Here is a 23332-nt window from a genome sequence, read left to right as displayed (position 1 = left end):
AGAAAAAGAAAAAGAAATAGAATAACTCCCAGTAGGTAGTGATCTTTACTACTGGAGAGGGCTGGGGAAGTCTCCTAGGAATTATATGAACCAGAGTTTTCATTCAAACAATTTCATTTATTAGCCATCAAGGGATCTATGAAACATTTGCTTTTTAAACTTAATATGTTTCTGTTCCTATTTTAGGCTCCATTTACATTTTGGACTCCTTAACTATTTAAGCCAAAAGTTTCAAAAGTTAACTATATGTGAAAAAATTACTGCCTTCAGTTTATTTAAAAATCATTGCTTAACAATTTCACTGGGTTCACTGAGAGTTAAGTATTTCCATACTGAGCTAAATTCTAATTATCCCTTATACTGTAAGTACTCCATTTATTTTGGGAGACAATGGTATGCAACTTAGAAAAAGGGCAGCAAAATATTGCAATATTAATAAAAATGCGTCACAACAGTTTTGGAATAAACTATTAGGCTTTAAATCAGAGAAGTAATTACAGGCCTATTATCCAATATGGCTACAGCTGCTCTGTGTTTTTATACACACAATTGCTTTCACACATACACCATGAGGATTAGAATGAAATAAAGCCCACGAAAGAAAGTATTTATCCCGGGAGTTAGCATAAAAGCAAAGATTTCCTTTCCATACCAAGAAAAACGGAACCAAGCAGCTACTCGGTTATTTTGGATTCTTGTTCTTGCTTGACAATGATTAAAAATGTTAAGAGCACCCAAATGACATGTCAAGATAATAAATTAGGTTTTCTTTGTGAGCAGCATCTGTCATGAGAATTTCTATTTCTCTCAGCAGTATTTGGCTACTTATCAGAAATTCGTCCTTCCAATAAAGATTACATTATATTTGCTGTTTCATATAAATCTTTTTTTTTTCCCCTGTGAATATTGATACCATTTTCATGGTAAAACTCTGGAAATCCAAAGAGGGAAATGAGGAAAATGATCAGTCATAAGGGATCTCACAAATTGTCCATTTTAATGGAGTGAAAATCCAAAGCCCGAGTAGGTAAAATGCTTGTAGGTTTTTAGGAAATCACTACCAATATAGCTATGAGGTCCATTTTGGTCTGGCAGCCAATTTTCATGCATTTCTGCTGTGACCGTGCACAAACGTTTCTACCACGCTTCTCTTCTCCAATGTGATATTCAATTGCAGTCTAGCCTAATTCACTAGTTCATGTTTTCAAATGCCGCTTGTTTATGCTCACACATCACTTTCGTTCAGGGTGGTTTCTGTGAGCACAGGAGGGTGTTTTAGCCCCTCTAATCTGCTTTCAGAGCAAGTTAAAAAAAAAACAAACCACTAAACTAACTTTGAGGAGTGAAGTTTTTGTGCTACAGTCAGGAATTGGGAGAGGGCGAAAGACGAAGAGAGCCTGTATGTCTGGCGGCAGTTTCGTAATCAGCCCCTCTGCCGAGTTATCTGCCTTTTGCTTGCGCTGCATTCTCAGGACGGAGGCATCTCCACCCCGTGCCTTAGGAAGCAATGCGACATATACCTGTGGAATAACAAACCACGCGATCTCCTCAGGCAGAAAGAGCAGAGGAAGAGGAATGCTTCCACTTATCACAGCCACCACAGGCAGGCTGGCTCTTGACAGCACCGTCTTATCACGTCCGGAGCGGTGGCTCCCAGGCAATTTGCTCCTCCCTGTGCCTCGACTATCGGAGTAGCTTAGCTTTGAAAATACTTTGTGGGACAAAAGCAGGTGTCCTGGGGTACTGCCCTGACAGAAAGCCGTGCTATAATTGACACCGTGAGCCCAGTCTGCAGACAAGAAGAACCCCCTTGGTGTGAGCAACAGAAATGACATCGCGATAGGTGGTGGTGCAGAGGTTGATTGTTAGTGGGATAATTGCGCAGACGGAGGGCACGCGGGAGGGAACCGGGCATCAGGATGTGACGGAAAGGGCGCATACAGGCAGTGGGCTGGTGAGCCACCTTGCATTTGTGCATTGGGGCCACGTCAATGCCAGCATCACTACCCCAGTTTGTACACAGCAGCCCCCACTGCTATGACTCACCCAGGTCATGGCCACCATCTCCCACCAGCCAAAATGCTGCAGAGAAAACAGCCCCTTCAACTTGACTGTTGTTTCCTCCTTGAACCTTATTTTAGTTAAATCTGCCTTCTCATACGCAGCTTCAATGTGGCTTCCCTGGGCTATTTTTTCCCTTCATCTTATCCTACATCTTTGTTTATCTTCTGCTGCTTCATCCAGACAGGAAAGCAAAGGTTAGAAAGAGGACAAGAATTCAAGTAGGCACTAATGCAAGGTCCAGCCTTTCAGGGAAAAAGATAAAAGAATATTGAGACAGCAACAACAAAAAGACACAAGTAAGCATGGAGATGTCTTAGTGCTGGACAAAACTGACAGCTTCTGCCTTGCTACTTCCCTGGCTGGTGGAGACTTGCTGTTTGCCCATCAGGTTGCTCAGTGCTCCAGGTAGGAGGGCAGGAAAATATGACAGCTCAATGATTTGCACCTTTCCTGGCAAATAAGGAAAGAAGGTGTAGGAGTATAGTTTCTCCGTCTTCATCCTTTGGTATGAGTCTATGATGTGGGGGAGAATTCAGAAGGGACCTTAATCAACAGGGAGAAGGATGCTTTGGATTGCCACTGAGGCAGCTAACCAACAGAACAGCATTTAATGGGAGGCATAGTTTGGACTGGATAAATTTGAGATGAGTAAGTCAATGTATATTATTTCAGTGTTGCCTACCACATACTAGATACTTGACTACAGTTTTGTAAGAGCTTTAAATTATTGTGCATTACCTCACAACTGGTAAGGGGTGTTGGCAATGTGCTGGAAGACAGTTAAAAGGTCAGCTGAGATATGGTGACTTGGTTACAGTCAATTATAGAGCCATAACTGAAAACACACAGCTTGAATTTTGTTAAGTTTCTCAGGACCATTGTGGAACCAGTATGGGTAACTCTGCATTGTCTACCTGCGAGCCTTCAAGTGCTTGTCAACACATATATATTAAATGGGTAGCTAACCTTCGAAATCCTGGAAACTCATATTGACACTGAGTTTTTCAAGAGGCCATAACCATGAAATTCAGTGAAACATATGTCCCAAACTCAATTCAGCCCTATGCAAATCTCAGTAACTGGCTCCTGCGGTTGAGGTCCATTAGACTGAGGCAGTGTTTTTGTGAGCCCTTACACAGCAGTCGGCACAAGAGTCCTGTGGGATGCAGCAGGAACACTTGACACAACAGTTTTCCCTATAACAAATCTCAAGATGTTGTTGTCATCTCACTGCAAGACGTATTCTAATTTAAGGACCTTGTTGAAAGCCCCTACACTGTTGTCTTCTGTGCTGCCCAGAGTGTAGCCATTATCCTTGCTCATCTATCTGTGTATGGGAACATGCCAGAGCCCTTTTTGTTTTCTAAAACATTTGGAGTCAGAACTTCTAGTGAGTGCTTTTGACAATTTGAAGTTTTTCTCTTTTGCTTAGTTCCTGTAAGCAATGAGTAATTCTCCTTCGCATGATAAACTCCCTTGCCCTCTAAAATTAGTCTCCTGTGAAGAAACCACGTCAAAGCAGTGATCTAATGTCAAAAACATCTCTGGCTCAAGAAGCCAGAGCAAATAAGTGGGAGGAAAAAAAAGAAAATGAAAAAAACACCTTCCATGGCAATTTGGAGGAGAATTTATTTCTTCCTACAGAGCGCATGATGAGTAATTCCTTTGCAAATGCTAAATCCCCTCAGAAAGGGTTTTGGAGTAATATTCAAGTTCAAGTATTATGCTTTCAATATTGCAGTAAATATAATGGAACATCCTTGGATTAAAAATACAATTTAAGAAAGAAAAAAGCAGGCGGTGAAGTAAGAAAGAAGTATCGCAAGTGATGAATTAGTGCTCATAAATCACCCCCCTCTTCCTCAGCGGTTACTAGCACAGTTCAGCAGGGTCATAGAATCATAGAATCGCCTAGGTTGGAAGGGATCTTTCAGATCATCAAGTCCAACCATCAACCCAACACTGACAAAAACCATCAATAAACTATATCTCTAGGCCCCATGTCTTTTAAATACCTCCAGGGGTGGTGACTCCACCACTGCCCTGGGCAGCCTGTTCCAATGCTTGACAACCCTTTCACTGTAAAATTTTTCCTGCTATCCAGTCTAAACCTCCCCTGGCACAACTTGAGGCCATTTCCTCTTTTCCTATGGCCTGTTAGTTGAGAGAAGAGACCAACCCCCGCCTCGCTACGCCCTCCTTTCAGGCAGAGGTAGAGGTTGATAAGGTCTCCCCTCAGCCTCCTTTTCTCCAGGCTGACCAACCCCAGCTCCCTCAGCTGCTCCTCATAAGACTTGTTCCCCAGACCCTTCACTTCGTTGGCCTTCTCTGGACACGCTCCAGCACCTCAATGTCTTTCTTGTAGTGAGGGGGCCAAAACTGGACACAGCACTTGAGGTGGGGCCTCACCAGTGCCCAATACAGAGGCACGATCACTTCCCTAGTCCTGCTGGCCACACTATTCCTGATACAGGCCAGGATGCTGTTGGCCTTCTTGGCCACTTGGGCACACTGCTGGCTCATACTTGGCCAGCAGTCGATCAACACCCCCAGGTCCTTTTCTGCCAGGCAGCTCTCCAGCCACTCCTCCCCAATCCTGTAGCGCTGCAGGGCATTGTTGTGACCCAAGTGCAGGACCCAGCACTTGGTCTTGTTGAACCTCATACCATTGGCCTCAGCCCATCAATCCAGCCTGTCCAGATCCCTCTGCAAAGCCTTCCTACCCTCAAGCAGGTCAACACTCCCACTCAACTTGGGTCGCAGCTCTCTCGCCCAGCTGCCAAGCCGGGCAGGAGTCCTGCCGTGCTGCTCACGAGGCAGACAAAGCCCGGGGGGGTTCCTCCAGGCAGGGTCTGCTCGGCACCACAGGGAATCTTATGTTTCATAGTCTTTTAATTTCCTCTCTACATGAATTAATTTTTTTTTTTTAATAATAGAAGGCATCCATTTTTACCACGTTGGTTTTCTCTTTACCAACCAAACAACTTTCCTGGGTGTACTGTCAGTTTTGTAGCTTTTACCTGAACCACAGCTTATCTTTTAGAGAGACAGATGGAGACTTGTTTAAGAACAGACAGATTAAAGATCAAAGTGATATAAAGATGTCCAGTGATGGACACACAATCTAAGTTCTAAGTGAGTAATTTCTAGATGTTAATTCCCTGCCTTACTACTGATCTAGTCTGAAATGGACAAAATTTTGTTTTCTCTGGTAATTTTTAACTATCTTTTGATTACAAAATAGAGCTCCCAAAGTTTTATTTTGTCACTGTAAAGTTTGGATCCCAAATCCCAAATCAGTCTTGCAGCTTTTCTGAATGCTTTGCAGCTTCTCAACATCCCTTTTTGAACTGTGAGGATTTGAAGGAGTCTTAGCAAAGCTGGAAATATCTACCTACTCCCGTTGGCAATGCCAGTCTATGCAGCCAAAGATTGCTTCTCAGCCATAGATCAAGCTCCTACTATCACACTTAAAGCACTTATTCAAAGGATGATCTACTACACTATTTCTGAGTTCGGTTTACTGAGACACAATACCGGTTTGCAGCTCCTCCAACTTGTCGAAGAAATCTATGTTCGCTTGTCTGAGATAAATTACTTTGCTCGTATTGAAAAAAAAATCATCCTCTCCAATGGTCCTTGTTTGTGATGTGCTTCATCCTGCTCTGTATAATCAACCAGCTTCCATAATTATTTACCGTTCACACAATAGTTCTATGTCATTGCACCATCTCTTAATTATCCAAGCAAAGGCTTTTCCAGATTTCCAGATCATTTTTATGAATGAGATTGGGCCAGGAAGAGAGCCTTTCTGTGCTCTTCTGGAAATGTGTGTACTGGATGATGATCCACGGCTGTTTCATTTAGCAGTGTGATGTTTAAGCTACTTAAGAAGAACTTCTGTAACTTTCTTTTTTGTTATTGTGCTAGTATTTTTTCACCCAGTTACATCAGCCTCTGCAGTGTCATTCAGCCCTAAAGGCTGGGTGTATCTGCCTTTCCACGGCTTTTAGTTGAGACCTCAGTCAGGTTGAGCTCCAGCTTTGCCCGCTCACTTTGCCATATACTCACTGAACTTTACAGTAGACCAATAGGTAGTGGCCATATCTTAGAACTTATCATACTAAGGAGGAACACGTTACACACACAGAGCAGGGGCTGTCAGACTCAGTATGCTGCAGGGTTTGGAGCTCTGCCACAGAACTGGATGGACATGGCCATGGTCACTGGTTTATGGTTGGATAAAAATTGCTGTCTGAGTTCGTGTGAATTATGGAAATTGCAGCGAAGCAGGAAGCAAAGAGATGATTGTGGTGTTCTTAATTACCATGCACCTGCAACTGCAGACCAGAAGCACTGCTATTTAAACAGTGATTATCATTCAATTCCCTTTCAAGCAGGAAAGGAACAGGAGGAATGTGGGAAATAAGCTTTTTCAAGGAGTTGGGGCTGAGTCAGTTGCCTAAAAACAGACGACTGATCATAAAGTCTTCTAAGTCAAAGACATAGGTATGAAGCTGCCAAATTTGGCACAGGATCTATAGTCCTATGCCAGGCCTGTCCTTCCAGACCAGAGACGAGGTGGGATAACTGTGTTCTGAAATGACACTAGAGCCCTCTATGTAAGTAACTGAATCCCACCATAATCTTATTTAAATGTAGGTGTCTGTGGGACAGCTTGGTGTCTAACCTCCAATTATATTTAGGGGTGATCTAGTCAATAGTCAATTACTCTAGACAGAGACTGAATCTCTGAACATTTAAGGACAAAATAGGCAAAGGGCATTTGCTTTTCTTCCTTTATGTTGAAATATACTGTGTAACGATAATTGGACTCAGTAATGCTGCACAGGTCTATAGTCTATAAGGGACTATACATTCTGCAGTTTCATTCCAATATCTTCTCGACAGTAAGGCTAATAATGGTTTGACATAACATCTTTGGGGTTGGAATAAAGCTAGGCAGCTATCGAGGTTGTAGTTTTCAAAGAAGAGATACTTACAGTGGTAGCAGAGAAGACACAAAAAAAAAGAAACCCAACCAAATTTCCTTTAAGGATTTACCCAGCAGAAAAGGCACATTTGGCTAAGCCCAGCCTGAAGGACAGCGGTGTTGGTATCAGCAAGGCCAGGTTACTTGCCAGTACAGAGGGCTCAGAAACTTTGTCCAGTGGTGGCACAGCACTCTCAAGGGTAGTAAAAGCTGTGGCAAGATGTGGCAAGTGTCTTAATGCTAGCCTGGCCTGACCTGTCTCTTAACCAGGCATTTAAGACAATATATGACAGTTGTTGCAGAAGATAATGGGAAGCGTTCTTGTCCTTGTAAAAAGAGGAAAATACCAGGATCTCGGGAAGGAGCAAAAGGAGCTGCCCTTTAGCTAAGATAGTGTCTGCATGGAGGGGAGCAAGAGAGTAGGCAAGGAAATGAGGGCACTGTGTTGGGCATAAATTGGTTTCAGGGGCAATCTGTGTGGGTGGAGGTCAGGGACTGCCCTGTGCTTGTCACAGCTGGTTCCATTCAGCTATGAAGATGATGCGAACAACTAATCAGGTGCCAAAACCTTGTGCTCAAACATACTTAAGGAAAAGTGTCAGCTGCAAAGGTTAAGACACGTGGGAAGAGACACATGAGGGAACAAGTGGAAGGAGATGTTGTTGGGGACATGACTAGAGGTGCTCCATACCAGCAAAGGTATCTCTGAGGGGACGGCACCTGTTGGTGACCCATACTGGGGTATGGATACCCCTAAGGAATTGTGGCCATGGGCCACCCACACAAGCACAGGGACACCTCTGAGGGAATTACTGTGAAAGCGGTGTTTCCCTAGGTTTTTGTTTAATTGGATATGTCTTTCTCTTCTTTTTTTACCACGCTATCCAAATCAATAATCAAAAGTTGTTAACTAGCAATGAAGTAAATTAAATAACATTCCCTAAGTAGAGACTACTTTGAACCTGATAGTGTGTCAGGTATATAACCTGCCTCTTTAGTGTCACCAGCTGGAGCAATGCAGGTCTCCAAGTTCTCTGGACTCTCATTTAGGGAGTGCTGGCCCCACACCTAGCTATGAACAGACCGAAGGAATAACCTTGATAGGGAGAAGGAGGCTGTAGTGCAGTGGTGAACCTTTCTTTGAAGAGGGTGACCAAACTGTAGTATCCAGCGCTCCAGGTCTTGGATACCTTACCAGGCCTTCAGGTACTTCTAAAGGTGAATGATTGTGTTCTTTTGATCTTACTTCAGTTTGCTAATACTCACAAGTAACTTTTTCATTAAATGGCTCTAAATTATGACTGAATAATAATAATAAAAGGAATTAAACTAGCCTTACCTCTGTCCTAGGAAAAAATTATGCCATTTTCCAAAATGAGTACAGCACAAAGCCCAGCACTTAGCAGTATTACAGTGTTGTAATTTGTGGAGATCTTGCAGCGCTGCTCTCCTCCTGGCTCTAGCTCTGCTGTGTACTAAAGAAATCCTGCATCTCTGGGAAGACAGGGTAAGCTCACATCCTCTTGTCATACCAGAAGTCTGGAGAAAAGGAGGCTGAGGAGAGACCTTATCACTCTCTACAACTACCTGAAGGAGGTTGTAGCGAGGTGGGGGTTGGTCTCTTCTCCCAAGTAACAAGTGATAGGACAAGAGGAAATGGCCTCAAGTTGCACCAGAGGAGGTTTAGGATGGATATTAGGAAAAATTTCTTCACTGAAAGGGTTGTCAAGCATTGGACCAGGCTGCCAAGGGAAGTGGTTGAGTCACCATCCTTGGAGGGATTTGAAAGACATGTAGATGTGGTGCTGAGGGACGTGGTTTAGTGGTGGATGTGACAGTGCTGACCTAGCACCTAGGTTGGTTAGCACCTTGGTGATAAGGGACATCATTTGGTGGTGCACTTGGCAGTGCTAGTTAACAATTGGATTCAATGATCTTAAAGGTCTCTACCAACCTAAACAATTCTATGATTCTAAGTCGCCCATTTTAGCTAATAGGAGGTGATTATGGAAATGATAAGAGTATGGCTGGTAGCTTTTCCTGCAACAAAGGTATGCCTTCTTGGCTGCTCCAGACTTTGGTTTCTTTGACCTAGACTTTTCACAGTTTAGGACTTAGTATGCTGACTTAGGACCTCTTCATCCAGGATACCCACTGCTTCTTATTTGAGTGGTAGCATCAGCTCTGTGAGTACATAAGCATGACAGTTCTTGCAGTTACACTAGTTTAGGTTTGTGTAGAGCCTTTACTCACAAGTGGAGGAAATCCAGCTATTTTCCGGTTCTGGAAACATGAGAATGTCTGTCCAGGAACCCATACTACTTGGTTCACAACTGTAGGCCAGGGGTGAAAGCAACATTCCTAAACACTTCCAGGTTTTTAAGAGAGAGAGGGAGGAAAAAGTGGGTTTCTGGTCAAGCTGACAAACCCTGAGTGCTGAGCAGGTCTCCCTGCTTCCCCACGTGTAATGGAAACAAGGCCTTAATCATAGCATTGTCTTCTTGCTTTACAAATGACTTTTTTTTCATAGAGTAACATGGTTTTGAGGTTTGCATTAATTGGTATTATTAAAACTAAACAGTAAGCAGAGATAATACAACGTCATTTTTTCTGAGGACCTCTTAAATAAGATTTATGTTTACAGTAATTCATGAAAGGCAAATAATATTTATACATGGCAATGGAGGAACTTCAGTAGAATAGAAAACATTTTATTTCTTAGGACAGAAAACACAGAAATAGATAGAATCACAGAACAAATTAAGCTGGGTCCCTTAAATTCTCCCCATATATCATATACGCCAGCCCCTGACCCTCTTAATGGCTCCCTTCTGACTTCTCTCCAGTTTGCTAATCTCTCTCATATGAGTAGATATACTTAAAACAATTACATGAAACAACAATTCCCGACAGCAAATCATGCACCGGAGGTGGAATCCCTAGGATCCAAATAGAAGTTAATGGCTGAGATTATCATCTGGGATCCTTAATGGTCACTGAAGACAAATAAGCTCTTCCCATCTTCTGTCCTTCTAAAGCAGACATTAACTATAGGTTAGGTGACTTTGCATCCCAGATCCCTTCACTGACTACAAAGAAGCCAGGGATGACTGCCTCCGGTGGAGGCACCACCACTGTAGATATCTGAGGGCAGATGACAGGAGTCCTCCCCCCATGACTGCGCTTTGGTCTTTGCTGGGAAGGAAACACAAGGCACACAGTTTTGCACTGGAAGCCCTGCAGGCAGCAGCCCCTGTACTCTGAGTGTTAATCTTTGACCAAAAGATGCACAAAAACTGTTAACCCTGCTTTGCCCCAAGTGGGATGGTGAGTGGCAGGCACTTGGTCTCCTTACCACTTGTCAATTCCCATCTAACATGAAGTAGCATATTTAAGTCTCCCGAACAATTTCCAGGAGAAATCCCTCCTGCTCCTGTTTAGGCAGTGGTAACGCCCCAGCTGCTGGGTTACAGACATCCCATTCTCAGGGAGACCCCATGAAGTTACTGAAGACAACAGGAGTGACCTAATGGACTTAAAAAAATCAGCACATCACCTTTGATGTGTATTAGGACTGGACTACTTGTGCTGCTTCCTCACACATTGTTTTTTAAAGATACGATCACTTTACAACATTGTGTTGACAGTAATTAATGCATTTAATTTTCTGTGTTACTTTAAATAAAATAAATTCCTTAAAGCGACTTGGGAAAAGTTTCTCTTCACAGTTTCTTTTTTTTTTTATTTGCCATATAAACGGCAGACGCTCCCACATAACTGCTCAGTAGGTTGCGGCAGGCAGCTGCTTTCTCTGCTCGTCCAGTTTACAGCAGCATTCTTCCCTTGAGAGCGATTCATGGCATGTCTGAGCAAGCCAAGAGCTAGCCAAGTGGGACAGTTGGAACTGGCTTCTGTGCAGCTGGTTCTTTGTACCTTCTTTCTTCACTAGGCAATCGCTTCAGAGTAGCTGTGTGTGTCCACAGAGCTCGGTGGGTTTACCCCTAGCTGGTACTGGAGGACATCTCCCTCCAGAGGTGCCCGTGGCTGTCCGTTGGCTGTAGCGGGAGCTCAGGTTAGGTGTGTTGTAGAATGTTGTTCCAAAGATGCTGGAAGCTAAAAGTCTTATCAAACTGGAAGTGGACTTACACCTCACATGCCTGTGAATTAAGACTCCCTTAACTGGCTTGCGTTTGACGGCCCCTGGCCATACCTCACCTATAAGTAACTTGGCAGCGGTCTGAGGGACACACTAGGGTTTTCCCTGCCAGGGCTGGTCACCAGATCTCGATGTGTCTGGCTCATTGAGTCCTGTAAGGAGCCTACTAGATGACCTCTCCTCCACCCCAGAACCAAGGGGCATGAGGGTTTCATGCTGGAAAGAACAAATTTAAGTAGTATCTGGAAGCCCAGAAAAGCAAGTTTAACTGGCAATATGAGCTAAATATATGCATAGAAGGACTCATGGTACTACTGGGGAGAACATACATCTGAAACAGTTAAACTAAGAGAACTCGATGTTCACCTGCTGTTACATTTTCCTTGCCTCCTCTCCTACAAACCGTGCATGTTCTTCCTCCAGCAGGCCGATGTGCCTTTCGGAAAAGGCTTTCTTCCTGGCAGCATACGCCTGCTGGCTGAGAAGGGGTAGGGGATTTCTAAATGGCTCTCTCTGAACTCAAGAGAAAGTCACAGTCACTGCACTGATTTTTTCCCCCATTGCATGATAAGAGTTGGGGTAGGCAGGATGAAAAAGGGAAGCAGGAAGGGTGTTACCAGCAGGGAAACGTTTTTGATCTGAAAATGGAAATGCTCAGTAAGTTTTCAGATAGGAAGGAGTTTCTCCTCTTCACACCAGCAGACCAATCCCTAGGATACTGTAAGAACTCCCTGAGTGGTTCTGAAAGGCTGTAAATGCCACAGCCATCCACCTAATTCCAATTTTCATGCTTTGCATTACCGATGTTTCTGTGGAAATAAAGAAAAAGCTTCTGTGTGAAAAAACCTCCAGGTCCAGTGAAATCACTAGAGCTGTGGTTTTAGTGTCTGCGCCTTCTCATTTTTTTCTTACTAGATCTTTCCTGCTTAGTTTTAGACCGTAATGGCTTCTGCTGCTGTGTGACTTTATTCACTGGCCTCACTGCAGTGTTTGTGGAGGAAGGTGGTTTCCACCATGTTGGACCGGGTACGCTACAAGTTTACACAACCTCTTACTATAATACATGGAAGGAAGAAATAGCTTATTTTTGGCCCAAGTTAAGGGGACAACCAGTGGTCGCGCTGCTGTTTTGACACAACACTTACATGCAATTTGACCTGTTTGCCACCTCAATTCTTATCTTTTCCATCCTAAAAGAAATACTGATGCCGTTCCTCATTTCTTGCTCTGGACATTAAACGGATGCAAGGATTTTAAGTCATTCAGTCTTGAATGTTCTCCAAACTAGTCTTGCTTCCTCATATACTGCTCTGCTCCATCTCACTATGCCAGTGAGCTTTGCTGAACTGTTGTGCTACTTCTGCTACCACAAATGTTTCCCTGATCTCAGGGAAAAACCTATTGGGAAAGGTGGAAAAGAAGAACTCCTCTACAAGCAGGGAATATAGAAATAGAAAAATAAATAGGAAACCGTCTAAAGCAAGGGACTCATCCATTCTAGGAAAGGAACTTGGGTATTCTTGGGGGAAGAGAGACTTCTAATGTTGACTTGATATTTTGCCTTTCCACAGCTTAACTTGGGTTTCAAGATTATTGAGAAAGGGTATTTGTGCCCTGGCTGGTGGGCTTGGTTCAAGCATTGCTCTGAGTCCCGCTTGTTTTAATGGGATACCATGCCGCAGGCAACATCCCTCCTCTCCGGCAGTGCAAGGTGTGCTCCTGGCTGCCTGTTGGCAAGGCATTCATTGAGCTCTGGAAGGAACATCTCGCCTTCTTTCCACGCTGCGGCTAGGCTAGCCGTGCTTCAGTCCAGCCCAGCTGGGGCAGCTTGGGCTGTGGAGTTGAATAGATGTGATGAAGGAGAAGTAAATGGGGTGTTCCTGAATGCAACCCCCTGAGCGGAATGAGCATCATCCCTACCAGAAGGGTAGCTCTTTTCTGGGGCAGTGCTTACACACCTGGGACTTCCCACTTGAATTTGTCCCAGCTGGTCCCAGCTGCCAGTGCCATGATGCTGGAGGATGGAGATGGCCATGGCAGGAGGCAAATCTGTCCTGCTGCACTGTGGAGATGGCTGCTGCTTTATGCACCTGTCCCTCGTACCCCTACTATGCAGCTGACACAGGACAGCTGGATTGTCCCTGAAATTGTCTCAGCCGATGGAGCTCACTGTCTAGATGGCTACATGATGCAATGACGCCTCATTTGAGGACGTGGATTTAATTAGGCAACTGCCTTAGCGTACACACACCAGCTAAGCAAGTCTTGGCAAGAGAGCTCTGCAGTGCGAGTAGGGGCCCCTGCGGAGGAATTGCCATGTAATAATGAAATGAATTTGAAGAGTCCAAAAACGTAGCATTTTCTGCAATCCCGTACACAGAGAGGCAATGAAACACTACGTTCCTTGCAGAACTCGTGTCTTATCTTGTTCCCTCCTTTGAAAGTAGGAGAAAAATCAAGAAATAGTCAACACAGCTGGGCTTTTGTTTTTGTTTACTTGGAAAACTTGTTTTAACCATCAACTTTAGCAAATTTTGGCAGTTACAAACCTGTACACTTTTTTTTTTCGTTATTTTGTTTTTATAGCAAAAGAACACAAGACAATACTGCCAACAGCAATTATGAAGGAACAATTAGTTTTCGGATGAAGGGCTATACCCACTCAAAGTGATAAACCTTCCCTTTTGCATAAGGTTGAATTTGTTGTCATTGGTGAAATGACATCTCTTAATACCTACTTGAAATGGCATAAAAATCATATCTCTAGTTTTTTGTGCAAAACACATTCATTTAAAAAAAGTCAATAAAAAACATCTTCTTAAAAACAGAAAAAAGTTAAACAAAAAGAGCTGAACCCAAAGGAAAGTTACAGTACATTTTGAAATGAGTAAAAAGTTTTCAAATCTAAAACTCTTTTGTTTTTTTGCTGTTACCTTAGAAGTTTAAACCAACTTTGATGACTCTTTAGAATTGTATCAAACAAACAAACAAACAAACAAAAAAAATTAAAGCGACCTGATTGGCATCAAATATCTACAAAAGCCTGGTAATTTGAAACCATTATATACATTATTTTATAAACTTCTTTTTAAACACCAAAACATACATCTTTTACAAACCAGCCTGCTTGCGACAGGTAAAATTTACAAGACAATCTTTTCCGATACAGTGCTTTAAAGAGAACTGCTTTCACTCCTAAACATCTTTGTCACCTCCTGAAAAGCGGCAGTATGGGCTCTTTGCATTGTTAAATAATAGCGATTCAGGTATTTCTATGACAGAAGAATGCTACAGTTCTGAGGGCTCCAATCTCTTTCCACATTACAGTTCAAGTGCACTCTTAACACTGGTAAAGATTACTTATGGCCTTTGTGTAATACGACATATTTGCAATTATTGCTTTTCATTATTACATAGAGAAATGAATTTAATTTCATTTCCTCCCCATCCGCCCATCCCTTGGATGATGCAGCTGATTTACTAACTGAATGGCCCTTCTGATAATGGAGATGTTAAATGTCAAGTTTATGAAACACAGGCTAAATGCCATGGATAATGGGCAATAGTCTAAATTTCTAAGGCTCAAAACACAGTTTGGTGTATTGAGAGGAACAGAGATGCAAACAGGCAAAAAGCACAGATTTACGGCATGGTAGATGATGCTAAACCATCAGAGAATGAATGTGTAGATGTAGCTCTATCATTGGAAACCTATGAAATGTCCATTATTAATCAGTGAGTAGCTCCAAAAAATACCAACAAACCACAGATGTGGTTTCACTACTGGTTTTAAAAAGCTGGTTTTCTCCATTATTAAGCATGCTACCTTTTCAAACAAAGCTTAGCAAAACTGGTCCAGGGCACCTTCAACTCTCTCTCCCATGACTGCAGTCATTATCGGCTATAAGGACATGCTACACCATTCATTTAGCTTTTTCAAGCAGGACTCGGTGAGGAGTAAAGCTGTGTTCTTAACCATTTGTCCTGTCCAGCCCACATTTCTCTTTGCAATGGAAGTTATACTGAGCCAAGAAAAAAAAATTTTATGTCATATTGTCCAAGTCGACCACCTCCCTGGCTCACAGAGACAACAGGCTGCTGCCTCCCCAGTAATCAGCATTTCAGTGGCGTGTATTCCCTCGCTGTGCTGCACCCAGTCGGAGTTTCTGACTGGAGAGGGTACCAATACATCAAGGCTTGCCCTACTTCAGACTACACTAGAGAATTTGGAAAAGGGGAGAAAAAAAAAATTGTGAAGACTGGAATTTAACTTGTCTGTGGGACATGTGGAGAGGGAGATCCCGCTTGAGAGATGGAGCACACAACTTTCTGACTTCAGGAAAACAGCAGCAGTGAGAAGCTTTTGACTCCTCCCAGCCTTGTACTGCAACTATAGGCTTAGGAAACCCATGGGATAATTCAGGATCAAAGATGTCACCCAGCTTTAGGAAAATAGCTTGACTGCCTGGAAATCACGGCACTGTCATGTGTCTCTGCATTGTGACATCTTCCTGGTTGCCTTCATATGCTGTGTCCTATAGGAGGGTCCTAGAGAAAGGCAACTTTACGGTGGTCTTCTATTGAGGCCGTCTGTTTGGCCCCATGGGAGGGAAATGATGCTGCAGCTCCTTGGTGTCACCTTTGGTCCTTTCCCCTGCTATACGATACTGGCTCAGGACTGCAACCATATCCAGTATCTATGGTTTTGCGGGGTGTGTGTGTGTGCGCCTTTTTTTTTTTTATAGGATGTTTATAATATGAAGGCAAAATAATTAACATCTTTAAGAAAGTTACATAAGCCTAATTTTTCCTTTTGCACAAGGCCACTAATGCGTTATTGTCAGCATAAAGTATGTTGTCAGTCACTTTAAGGCTCTTTCCATTGCCAGAGTTACCAAAAGGCTGTCAATGTGCATGACATTCTCAACCTGATCAAAACCCAGGCAGCAAGCACCCTGTTACTCCGACTCATGCACCCTTGGCAAAGTCAGTCAGTGGTTTCTGATACAATCATGCATTTGCATTTCTATAAGTTGCTTATTTCTGTTGTTGTTTCTTTACAAAAAGCAAACACTACCCTGAGCCTAAGAATTATAATCCACTGATGCTCAAAAGTACTTTATTAAGTCTATGAAACCTCTCCTAGAGATGCTCCCGAAAGAAAATACCGTGTAGTGGAGCCATCTACAGGAACGTGAGTTGAAATACGACACACAGGATAAGCAGAGATGTGAGGGGAAGCTCTAACAGAACCGGGGACCTGGCAATGACAGCAGCAGCAATATAAAAATCATCACATGGCAGAAAAAGAATTACATATTGGATGGAATAATATGACCACTAATTCTTACATTAGGTTATGAATGTGTTATTATCTTCCAGGTTAGAAGATTATGGCTTGTCCATGTAGAGCAGGAATTAAAAAGAAAATAAAATGGTTTGGATTAACAAGAGAGATGTTAACATGAAAACCTTACTCCCTAAGAGGTATTTCACCTTAAGATCTGCATTCAGGTCTTATCACTACCAAAAAGAGCCAGAACAAAACCAGAAAGGCCACAGAAGTACCAATATTGGCAGAGGAGCCTCTATTTGAAGATGGATTAGGCCTATTCGATTTGGAGAGGAGGAGATATTGAGGTATAGAAATCATGAGCGGGACAGAGAAGGCCGAATGGGTGATCCTTGGCACCTTCCCAACAGCACTTTAATAAGTAGGCGTTCAGTGAAATGCAATGGCAACAACATCAAAACAGAAAAAGTACTATACATTGTATTTATGCATATTTTACTAGTAAAACTCACTACCAACAAGATATTTCTGAGGCAACAAGCTTGGTAAGAAACATTGATTATTTTTTTGTATGGCAACTGCTAGGCTCCCATGGTGTTCTCCCTCGTGACACGCTCGATATGTCCAAGTAAAGTTTTGATATCGGTGTCTCAGGCTTACTCAAGAATTGTCACTACAGGAAACAGATGGCAAGTACAGTTCATAACTAGCTGGGGGCTCAAACAGAACTAACTGCATAATGGATAAAACCGTCTCACACCAAAACTGAGTAGGAGCACACCCCATGTGAACTGCAGCCCGATGCTAAGAGAGCATCACGTTCTCAGGAAGTCACACCAGCTTTAAAAGTGCAGCTAGATTTGCAGCTTTGTTTTCCAAACGGAGATGTTCCTACTCTTCAAGAGACATCAATCTAATTGCATCTGCTTTCCTGCAACATAGTCTTCATGACCAGTGCAAGTCATCCTCTACCTGTGCCTCTAGGCTTGCCAAACCATTTCGTGGCTTATTGGCAAATCTCTCAGTTCCTTGCAATCGCGATACAAATCTCCATTTTTTTATTCTTCTTGAAAACACAGGGATAACAGCAGGGAAAAGGGGTTGAAACGTACCATGAGCACATTCAGAATATATCACTGTTACAGAAGCATGTTTACTTTGAGAAGACCGAGTGACATTCATAAATTCAATGGACAGGAACTATTTGCAGACAAGTACTTGCTAATACTTGTATGTGCAGTACGTGGTCTTTCTAGAAGTTCACTCAATTTATTCATGTATCTGTATAATGAGCTGTTTACTAGTGAAGAATTGCTGCATCACCCCAAAGAAAATATCTGCACCACTCTTTCACAGCTATATAAGCTATTGGAGGGAAGCAGCAACAGATTGTACCTACACAGAGAATTTTAGAAATCCTGTTTTATTAAAAGTGTTACAAGCTGCAATTATTTAAATGACATTCTATGAACAATTTCTTTTTGTTGGGGGCAATTATGTGAATAAACACTTCCTGTATGTCAAGAAATGGCCCATAATTTAATTTTGAGTGAAACTCAAGTCAGTCAAGAACATGTTGCCCTGGAATATAACTGCTGAAACTATTCAGCTAAGATGTTTGACCAGGAGACAGGACGTGGAAAGCAGCAGAGGAAAACTGTTAATGAATCTGTTCGTCTATAACAATGACTGAATTATGCCATGGAAGAAATGGATGAAAACCCAGCAGTAATGCAGACTGCAGACTCACATTCACTGTATAAAGTACACAGATGCTGTAAAATACAGTGGTAAAAACATTTTCATAGAACTAAGCAACAGGTATGTATAATCTGCTTTAACACATTGAGTGAAAACCCCCTATTTCCATATTGCACTTAGCTGCTCAGGCCAAAGCAGTGTGAAAGGCCATTTACTCCCATCAGGCTGAGGGAAGCAGAAAAGCATACTGATGCCGTGGTTTTCCTTATCCCACAACCATATTCTGAAGTCTGCAAACAACCTTTGGAAGTCCTCAAATCCTAGGAAATCACACATCCAGCGGAAAATCTAGGGACAGATCTTTGGCTGCAGCCCGTCCGTGCAGTTCCACTGACCGAGTCAGTTCACATCAGCTGAGAACTCATCCCGTAAACTCTAAAGATGGACATTTGGCAAATGACGTTAAGCTAACGATGTGAAGTTTCAGCTGCTTTATATGCAACTTAATTGCAAACAACTTTACGGCAATAATTGCAGCACGATGACTGCTGCTAGAGAGGCGATTGCCCAAGCAAGGAATTTCAAAAGAAATCAGCAGCGCTTTGTAGAGAGTTGGGTTTCCCGATGTTTTCAGAGACACGTTGACGTTGCATACAGAAGTCAAGGGAGGCTGTGCATATGCAGCTGAGGCAAAACTGGGCCGTTACTGAGCAAACTCTGACATTTTTAGAAGTCCACAGGGGTGAAGTTATGCACATGCACCTGCCATCAGGTTTTAAAAAATGGCAACCAAAGTAGGCCAATTTGTAGTAAATATACGCTGTGTATATGTTGCTCTATATGCACACAAAGCAGAATGAAATGCTATGCAATGAACAAAAGTATAGATAAATATTTATGGACAAATGACTGGTCGCTTGTCTTTCATAGGTCAATTTGTAAATGCTGTTTTTTCAGCCATCTGACGTGTTGTACACAGCAGCCCCAGCCATCAATTGCTTTCACTCTTTCACTGACATAAAATTTCATGCAACAGTGCATCTTGGAATGATCCATACCAGTTCCTTAATACTGTGGGGAGATCATAACACTGTAACACTTTTAATAATACAATACCAAAAAAAAAAAAAAAATCAAACTTTGGGGGAGAGAAAGAAATTATTTAGCAATTATTGTGTCCCCCTGCCTCAAAAGTTGAGTTTTACTCTTGGTAATAAATAGAAGGTACATACTCTCCAGATTGTCTGTAACAATTTTGTGATGTGTAATACATAACACAATTGGTCTCTTCGTGTCTGCACATACAGTATCATTTCTGAACAAGTTAATAATGGGTTATACTGTATTTTTGCCTTGCCCAATATATATAGATACGCCTTCAGCAAAATTTCTTCTCAATATTTATACTATTAATTGGACCAAATGACCAAAAAAAAAAAAAGAAGAGGAAGAGGAGGAAGAAGAAGAAGAGGGGAGCTTCCTTTACACTTGTGTTTGATGCTGGGTCTCCACAAACGGAATGTGAACATTTTCTAGGTTGAGTTCCTCCACGCTTTCATAGTCACTCATGGCTACTTCGGAGTCATCAAAGCCGCAGCTGGCTGAGACGTCAGAGGAGGAGGCATCTAGAGAGTTGTGCAAGGATAAGGGCATCTTACCTGCACTAACGTTTTCTGTGTTCTGGCTTGGGCCAACAGCAAAAGTACTAAATTCGTTCCCAGTCTGAGACCCTGCGGTGTCCGTCTCATTGGGGAACTGGTGAGGAGGGAGGTATTGGCTAGGGTGGAAATGTGGCCGTCGCCTGCAATCGGGGCTGAGTGTACTTGCCATTGAGACCGGCTGCGAGGGCGGGAGGGTTTCATATTGGTCCGGATAATCCTCTGGAAGAGGAGGTGGTAACTGGTCCTGGCTTAAAAACTCCTCTTCGTGAGGAGGAGGGTAGTCGCTGTCAATGTCGTAGCCACCAAGGTAGTAATCCGTTTCCAGCTCTCTGGTGCTGCCGTGGTGAGCCGAGCCTCCATCTGCCGTCTCAAAGTTGGGCACCTCCTCGATGTCGGACAAGCGAGCACTTGGCATCCAGTCAGAGGTATCCCAATGATACGCTGCAGCAGGAAAGAGAACCACAGAGCTCCGTTAGGATGGGGTCACTAATGAGAACGAAGCGTCCTGCATGCACTCGCCTCTCAGTCCTCGCAGCACGTTCAAATCACAGCATGCGCCACAGGCCATCGACACAGGTCAGCCATGCTCTGACCGGAGGGGTAGGGAGGGAGAAGAAATTGTATTATGATGCTAATGCAAACAGGCAAAGAAACAAAACACGGCCACTCTCAGGCACTTCGCTTTTTAGGATGCTACTAGGTTGTATTAGAAACTACGTGTCCAAGAAATCAAACTTACAAAAATCTCTGAATTAATGCTTTTCACAGCTATTTGAAAAAAATCTATAAAGGCATGCTTATGGTATCACTCTAATCTCCCCTTCCACCTCCAATGACTTCGTTTCAAGAAAGAAAGTGTGCAAGCAAATAACCTGATTGACTGAAAACTGGATCCTGAAATATAAAAAGAGTGGCTGGCCATTCTCATGCAGCACTTGAACGCAACAGAATTCAAACAAAAGAGGACACGTGAAGCAGTTCAAGAAAAAAACAGATCAAGTTGATGCCCTGCCCACCCCAGCCCAGTCCAACAGGCAGAAAGTGTCTCAGAAAAATCACCTCTGTTGTAGTTCTGTCCTTGATCCATAACAGACACTGTCAGATACAAAGTGAAAAGTAAAAACTGGTAACTCGGAGCTTGTTACCAGCATAGCATTACACGTGAAAATACAAAACTCTGCATGCATATTTCTAAAGTACAGCTGCCTCAGTGTCGTTTTAATAGGATTTTTAATTGTTCTTTATTTTAGCGTACAAGATAAGCTTGCCCAGTCAAATGCAGACATACATAAAGAAATTATTATGTCATGTATTATATTCCTTTTCTATCACGTCTTAATTATTTACCCTCACTGAACAGATACGGAATTACATTAGAGCTGGATTTCTTAATACAAAAAGGGCTATCCACCATCTCTACGGTTTATAATTGCAAAGTACATTTCTCTCTCACTTGTTCACTTTGAAACAGAAAAATAAGAATCTACCATTCTCAGGGCCGGTTCAAACAAATCTGGGCCCACCTGGGCTCAGATACCATGGTGATGGGCACGGTATAAGAACCTGAATAGAATAGAATACAAAGCCATTTAATGGGGCCGTCAGCTACAATGCCTCGCCACCCCACACCCACCTCCCACCTGCACTGCCATGCTAGCCGGTGGGGAGGGAGGCATTCCAGTATGGAGAGGGTGCAGGGGTGGGGGAGAGAGCAAGGAAAGAGGTTTTATGTGAGACAAGAGCGGGGAATAAGCTGCAGCGTTTTCTAGATGAGATGCTCTTGTTCAGCCGCATGTTATTGGGCTTCATGCAGGAAGTCACTGGGCAAGGTCTCTGGACTGCGTTGCTGGAGGACGTCTGGCCAGATACAACAGACATTTATGGCATCACAGAACTTAACTTCTGGGGCTCAGCCACAGACGAGGGAAGAGAAGACTATTCTCCAGGCCTCCATCTATTAACACCGCTCTTGCCCTTGCTTGTCACCACACGGTGCATGTGGTGACGGTGATATCTTCGTTCTCTCATTAGCCAGACAGTAGCTTTCTCCCTGCTCTGCGTTAGCCTGGGGTGAGGAGGGTTGGGGCTACTGCAGGTTTAGCAGCAATGTCTGAACCGGCCCTAACCACTCTTCTTCTCCACTTCTCTCATTTTTGTAAGGAGGATTTGCCATCTTTTGGTCAGTCTAATGACATTGCACCCGAGATGCGTCAGGTCCCTCTGAGCTGTGTGCTTTCAGGATCCAGGAGAACCTCACTAATTTGCTGACTCGCACGACCCCCGGCAGCTCCAGGGGAAGGAGCCCCCTCCTCCCGCGGCTCCGCAGTGGCGGTTCTGCCCGACACGCACCGGGAGCTCCAGTGCAGCTGACGATTCACCGCTTTCACCAGCTCTGCCGCAGCGCATGCGAGATTCATATGTCGCATATAAGGAACTGGGAAGTGGGTAAAGCATTTTCGGTGACAGCCTCTTGAAATTGCTGCCAGACTGGCTTTTTCTGACCTGTAAAGCATGATGGGGAGCCAATGTGTTTGCTTAAGCTTTCCTTTAGGAAGGCAACGCCATTTACAGCATCTGTGCTTTCTTTCCAGTGTAAGTCTCTTATTTTTTGAGTGGGACTTTCTTTTTGAGTTAACCTTGGCTAATTGATTCTATTTGATAGCCAGAAGAAGGGCACTCTTACATGTCAGGAAATCGGTAAATATACTATAGACAAATACAGAAGTCCCATCGCTAGCTAGGAATAAAAGTGTTTCTCAAAACAACCATGACACTAGCTCAAGAAAAAAAATCAGTCGTTTCCCATAAAGAATTTACTTTATCATCTTTAAGCATTATTCAGATTGGATTACCTGAAGTCTGCAAAACCTGGCTTAAATTTTCTAAAGACAGATTAAATTTTGGACTTGTGGATAACTTGAGTTGATGTTGAGTTGACATTTTCCCAAGGATAAGATACATGCTGCACAATTAAATGAAGGTAATGTTTATCTTTGTGATGTTTCCTATCACGTTTCCTCTGTTTCCTTCCTTTACAGAAGAGGAAAATAGTGATATTCCTGTTTTACAGGTAGGGAAACCAGTTCACTTGTAACACAATGTGCCTGAGGTTTCTCCAGGTCCTTGGACCCAACTGCTCTATTCAATGGGCACATCAGCCCCAGGGGAAACGCCGTGGCAGGAGGCTGCCTTGCTACATGGCATCCATGCAGTTGTGTCTACACATCTTCTATTTGAGACTGCGTTACCTGGGAGAAACCAGCCACCTGCCTGCCACCACTTTGCTCCTCTCCACGTGGTCCCGTTGGAGCGCACAGCCCAGCTTTACTGCAGCCTGGGATACCCAACAGCCTTCCTGTGTCGTCTTCTGTTTCCCGGGATAATCTCAATTATTTGTCTCCATTATCAACCTAATCCTATTCTTTCTGAAGGCAATGGAATAAGCAAGCAAAAACATTGACTTG

At 43.2% G+C, this 23332-nt stretch overlaps 1 protein-coding gene across 3 annotated transcripts in view; it reads right to left on the bottom strand.

Moving 5' to 3' along the window:
- Positions 1-13696: 13696 nt before the first annotated feature.
- The window catches only part of FAT3 (FAT atypical cadherin 3), a 357170-nt gene continuing 347534 nt past the window's right edge, over positions 13697-23332 (bottom strand). For 2 of the 3 annotated variants that reach the window (XM_054187684.1, XM_054187685.1), the window contains exon 26: positions 13697-20309. In XM_054187684.1, coding sequence (XP_054043659.1) covers positions 19690-20309 — 620 coding nt within the window. In that variant the 3' untranslated portion in view covers positions 13697-19689. Of the gene's footprint in view, positions 20310-20927; positions 20964-23332 lie in introns of all 3 variants that reach the window. The other variant, XM_054187680.1, reaches the window with a different exon arrangement.

Source organism: Rissa tridactyla, chromosome 1, assembly GCF_028500815.1.
Source record: "Rissa tridactyla isolate bRisTri1 chromosome 1, bRisTri1.patW.cur.20221130, whole genome shotgun sequence".
Lineage (NCBI taxonomy): Eukaryota > Metazoa > Chordata > Aves > Charadriiformes > Laridae > Rissa > Rissa tridactyla.
This window is presented reverse-complemented; position numbering and strand designations above follow the sequence as displayed.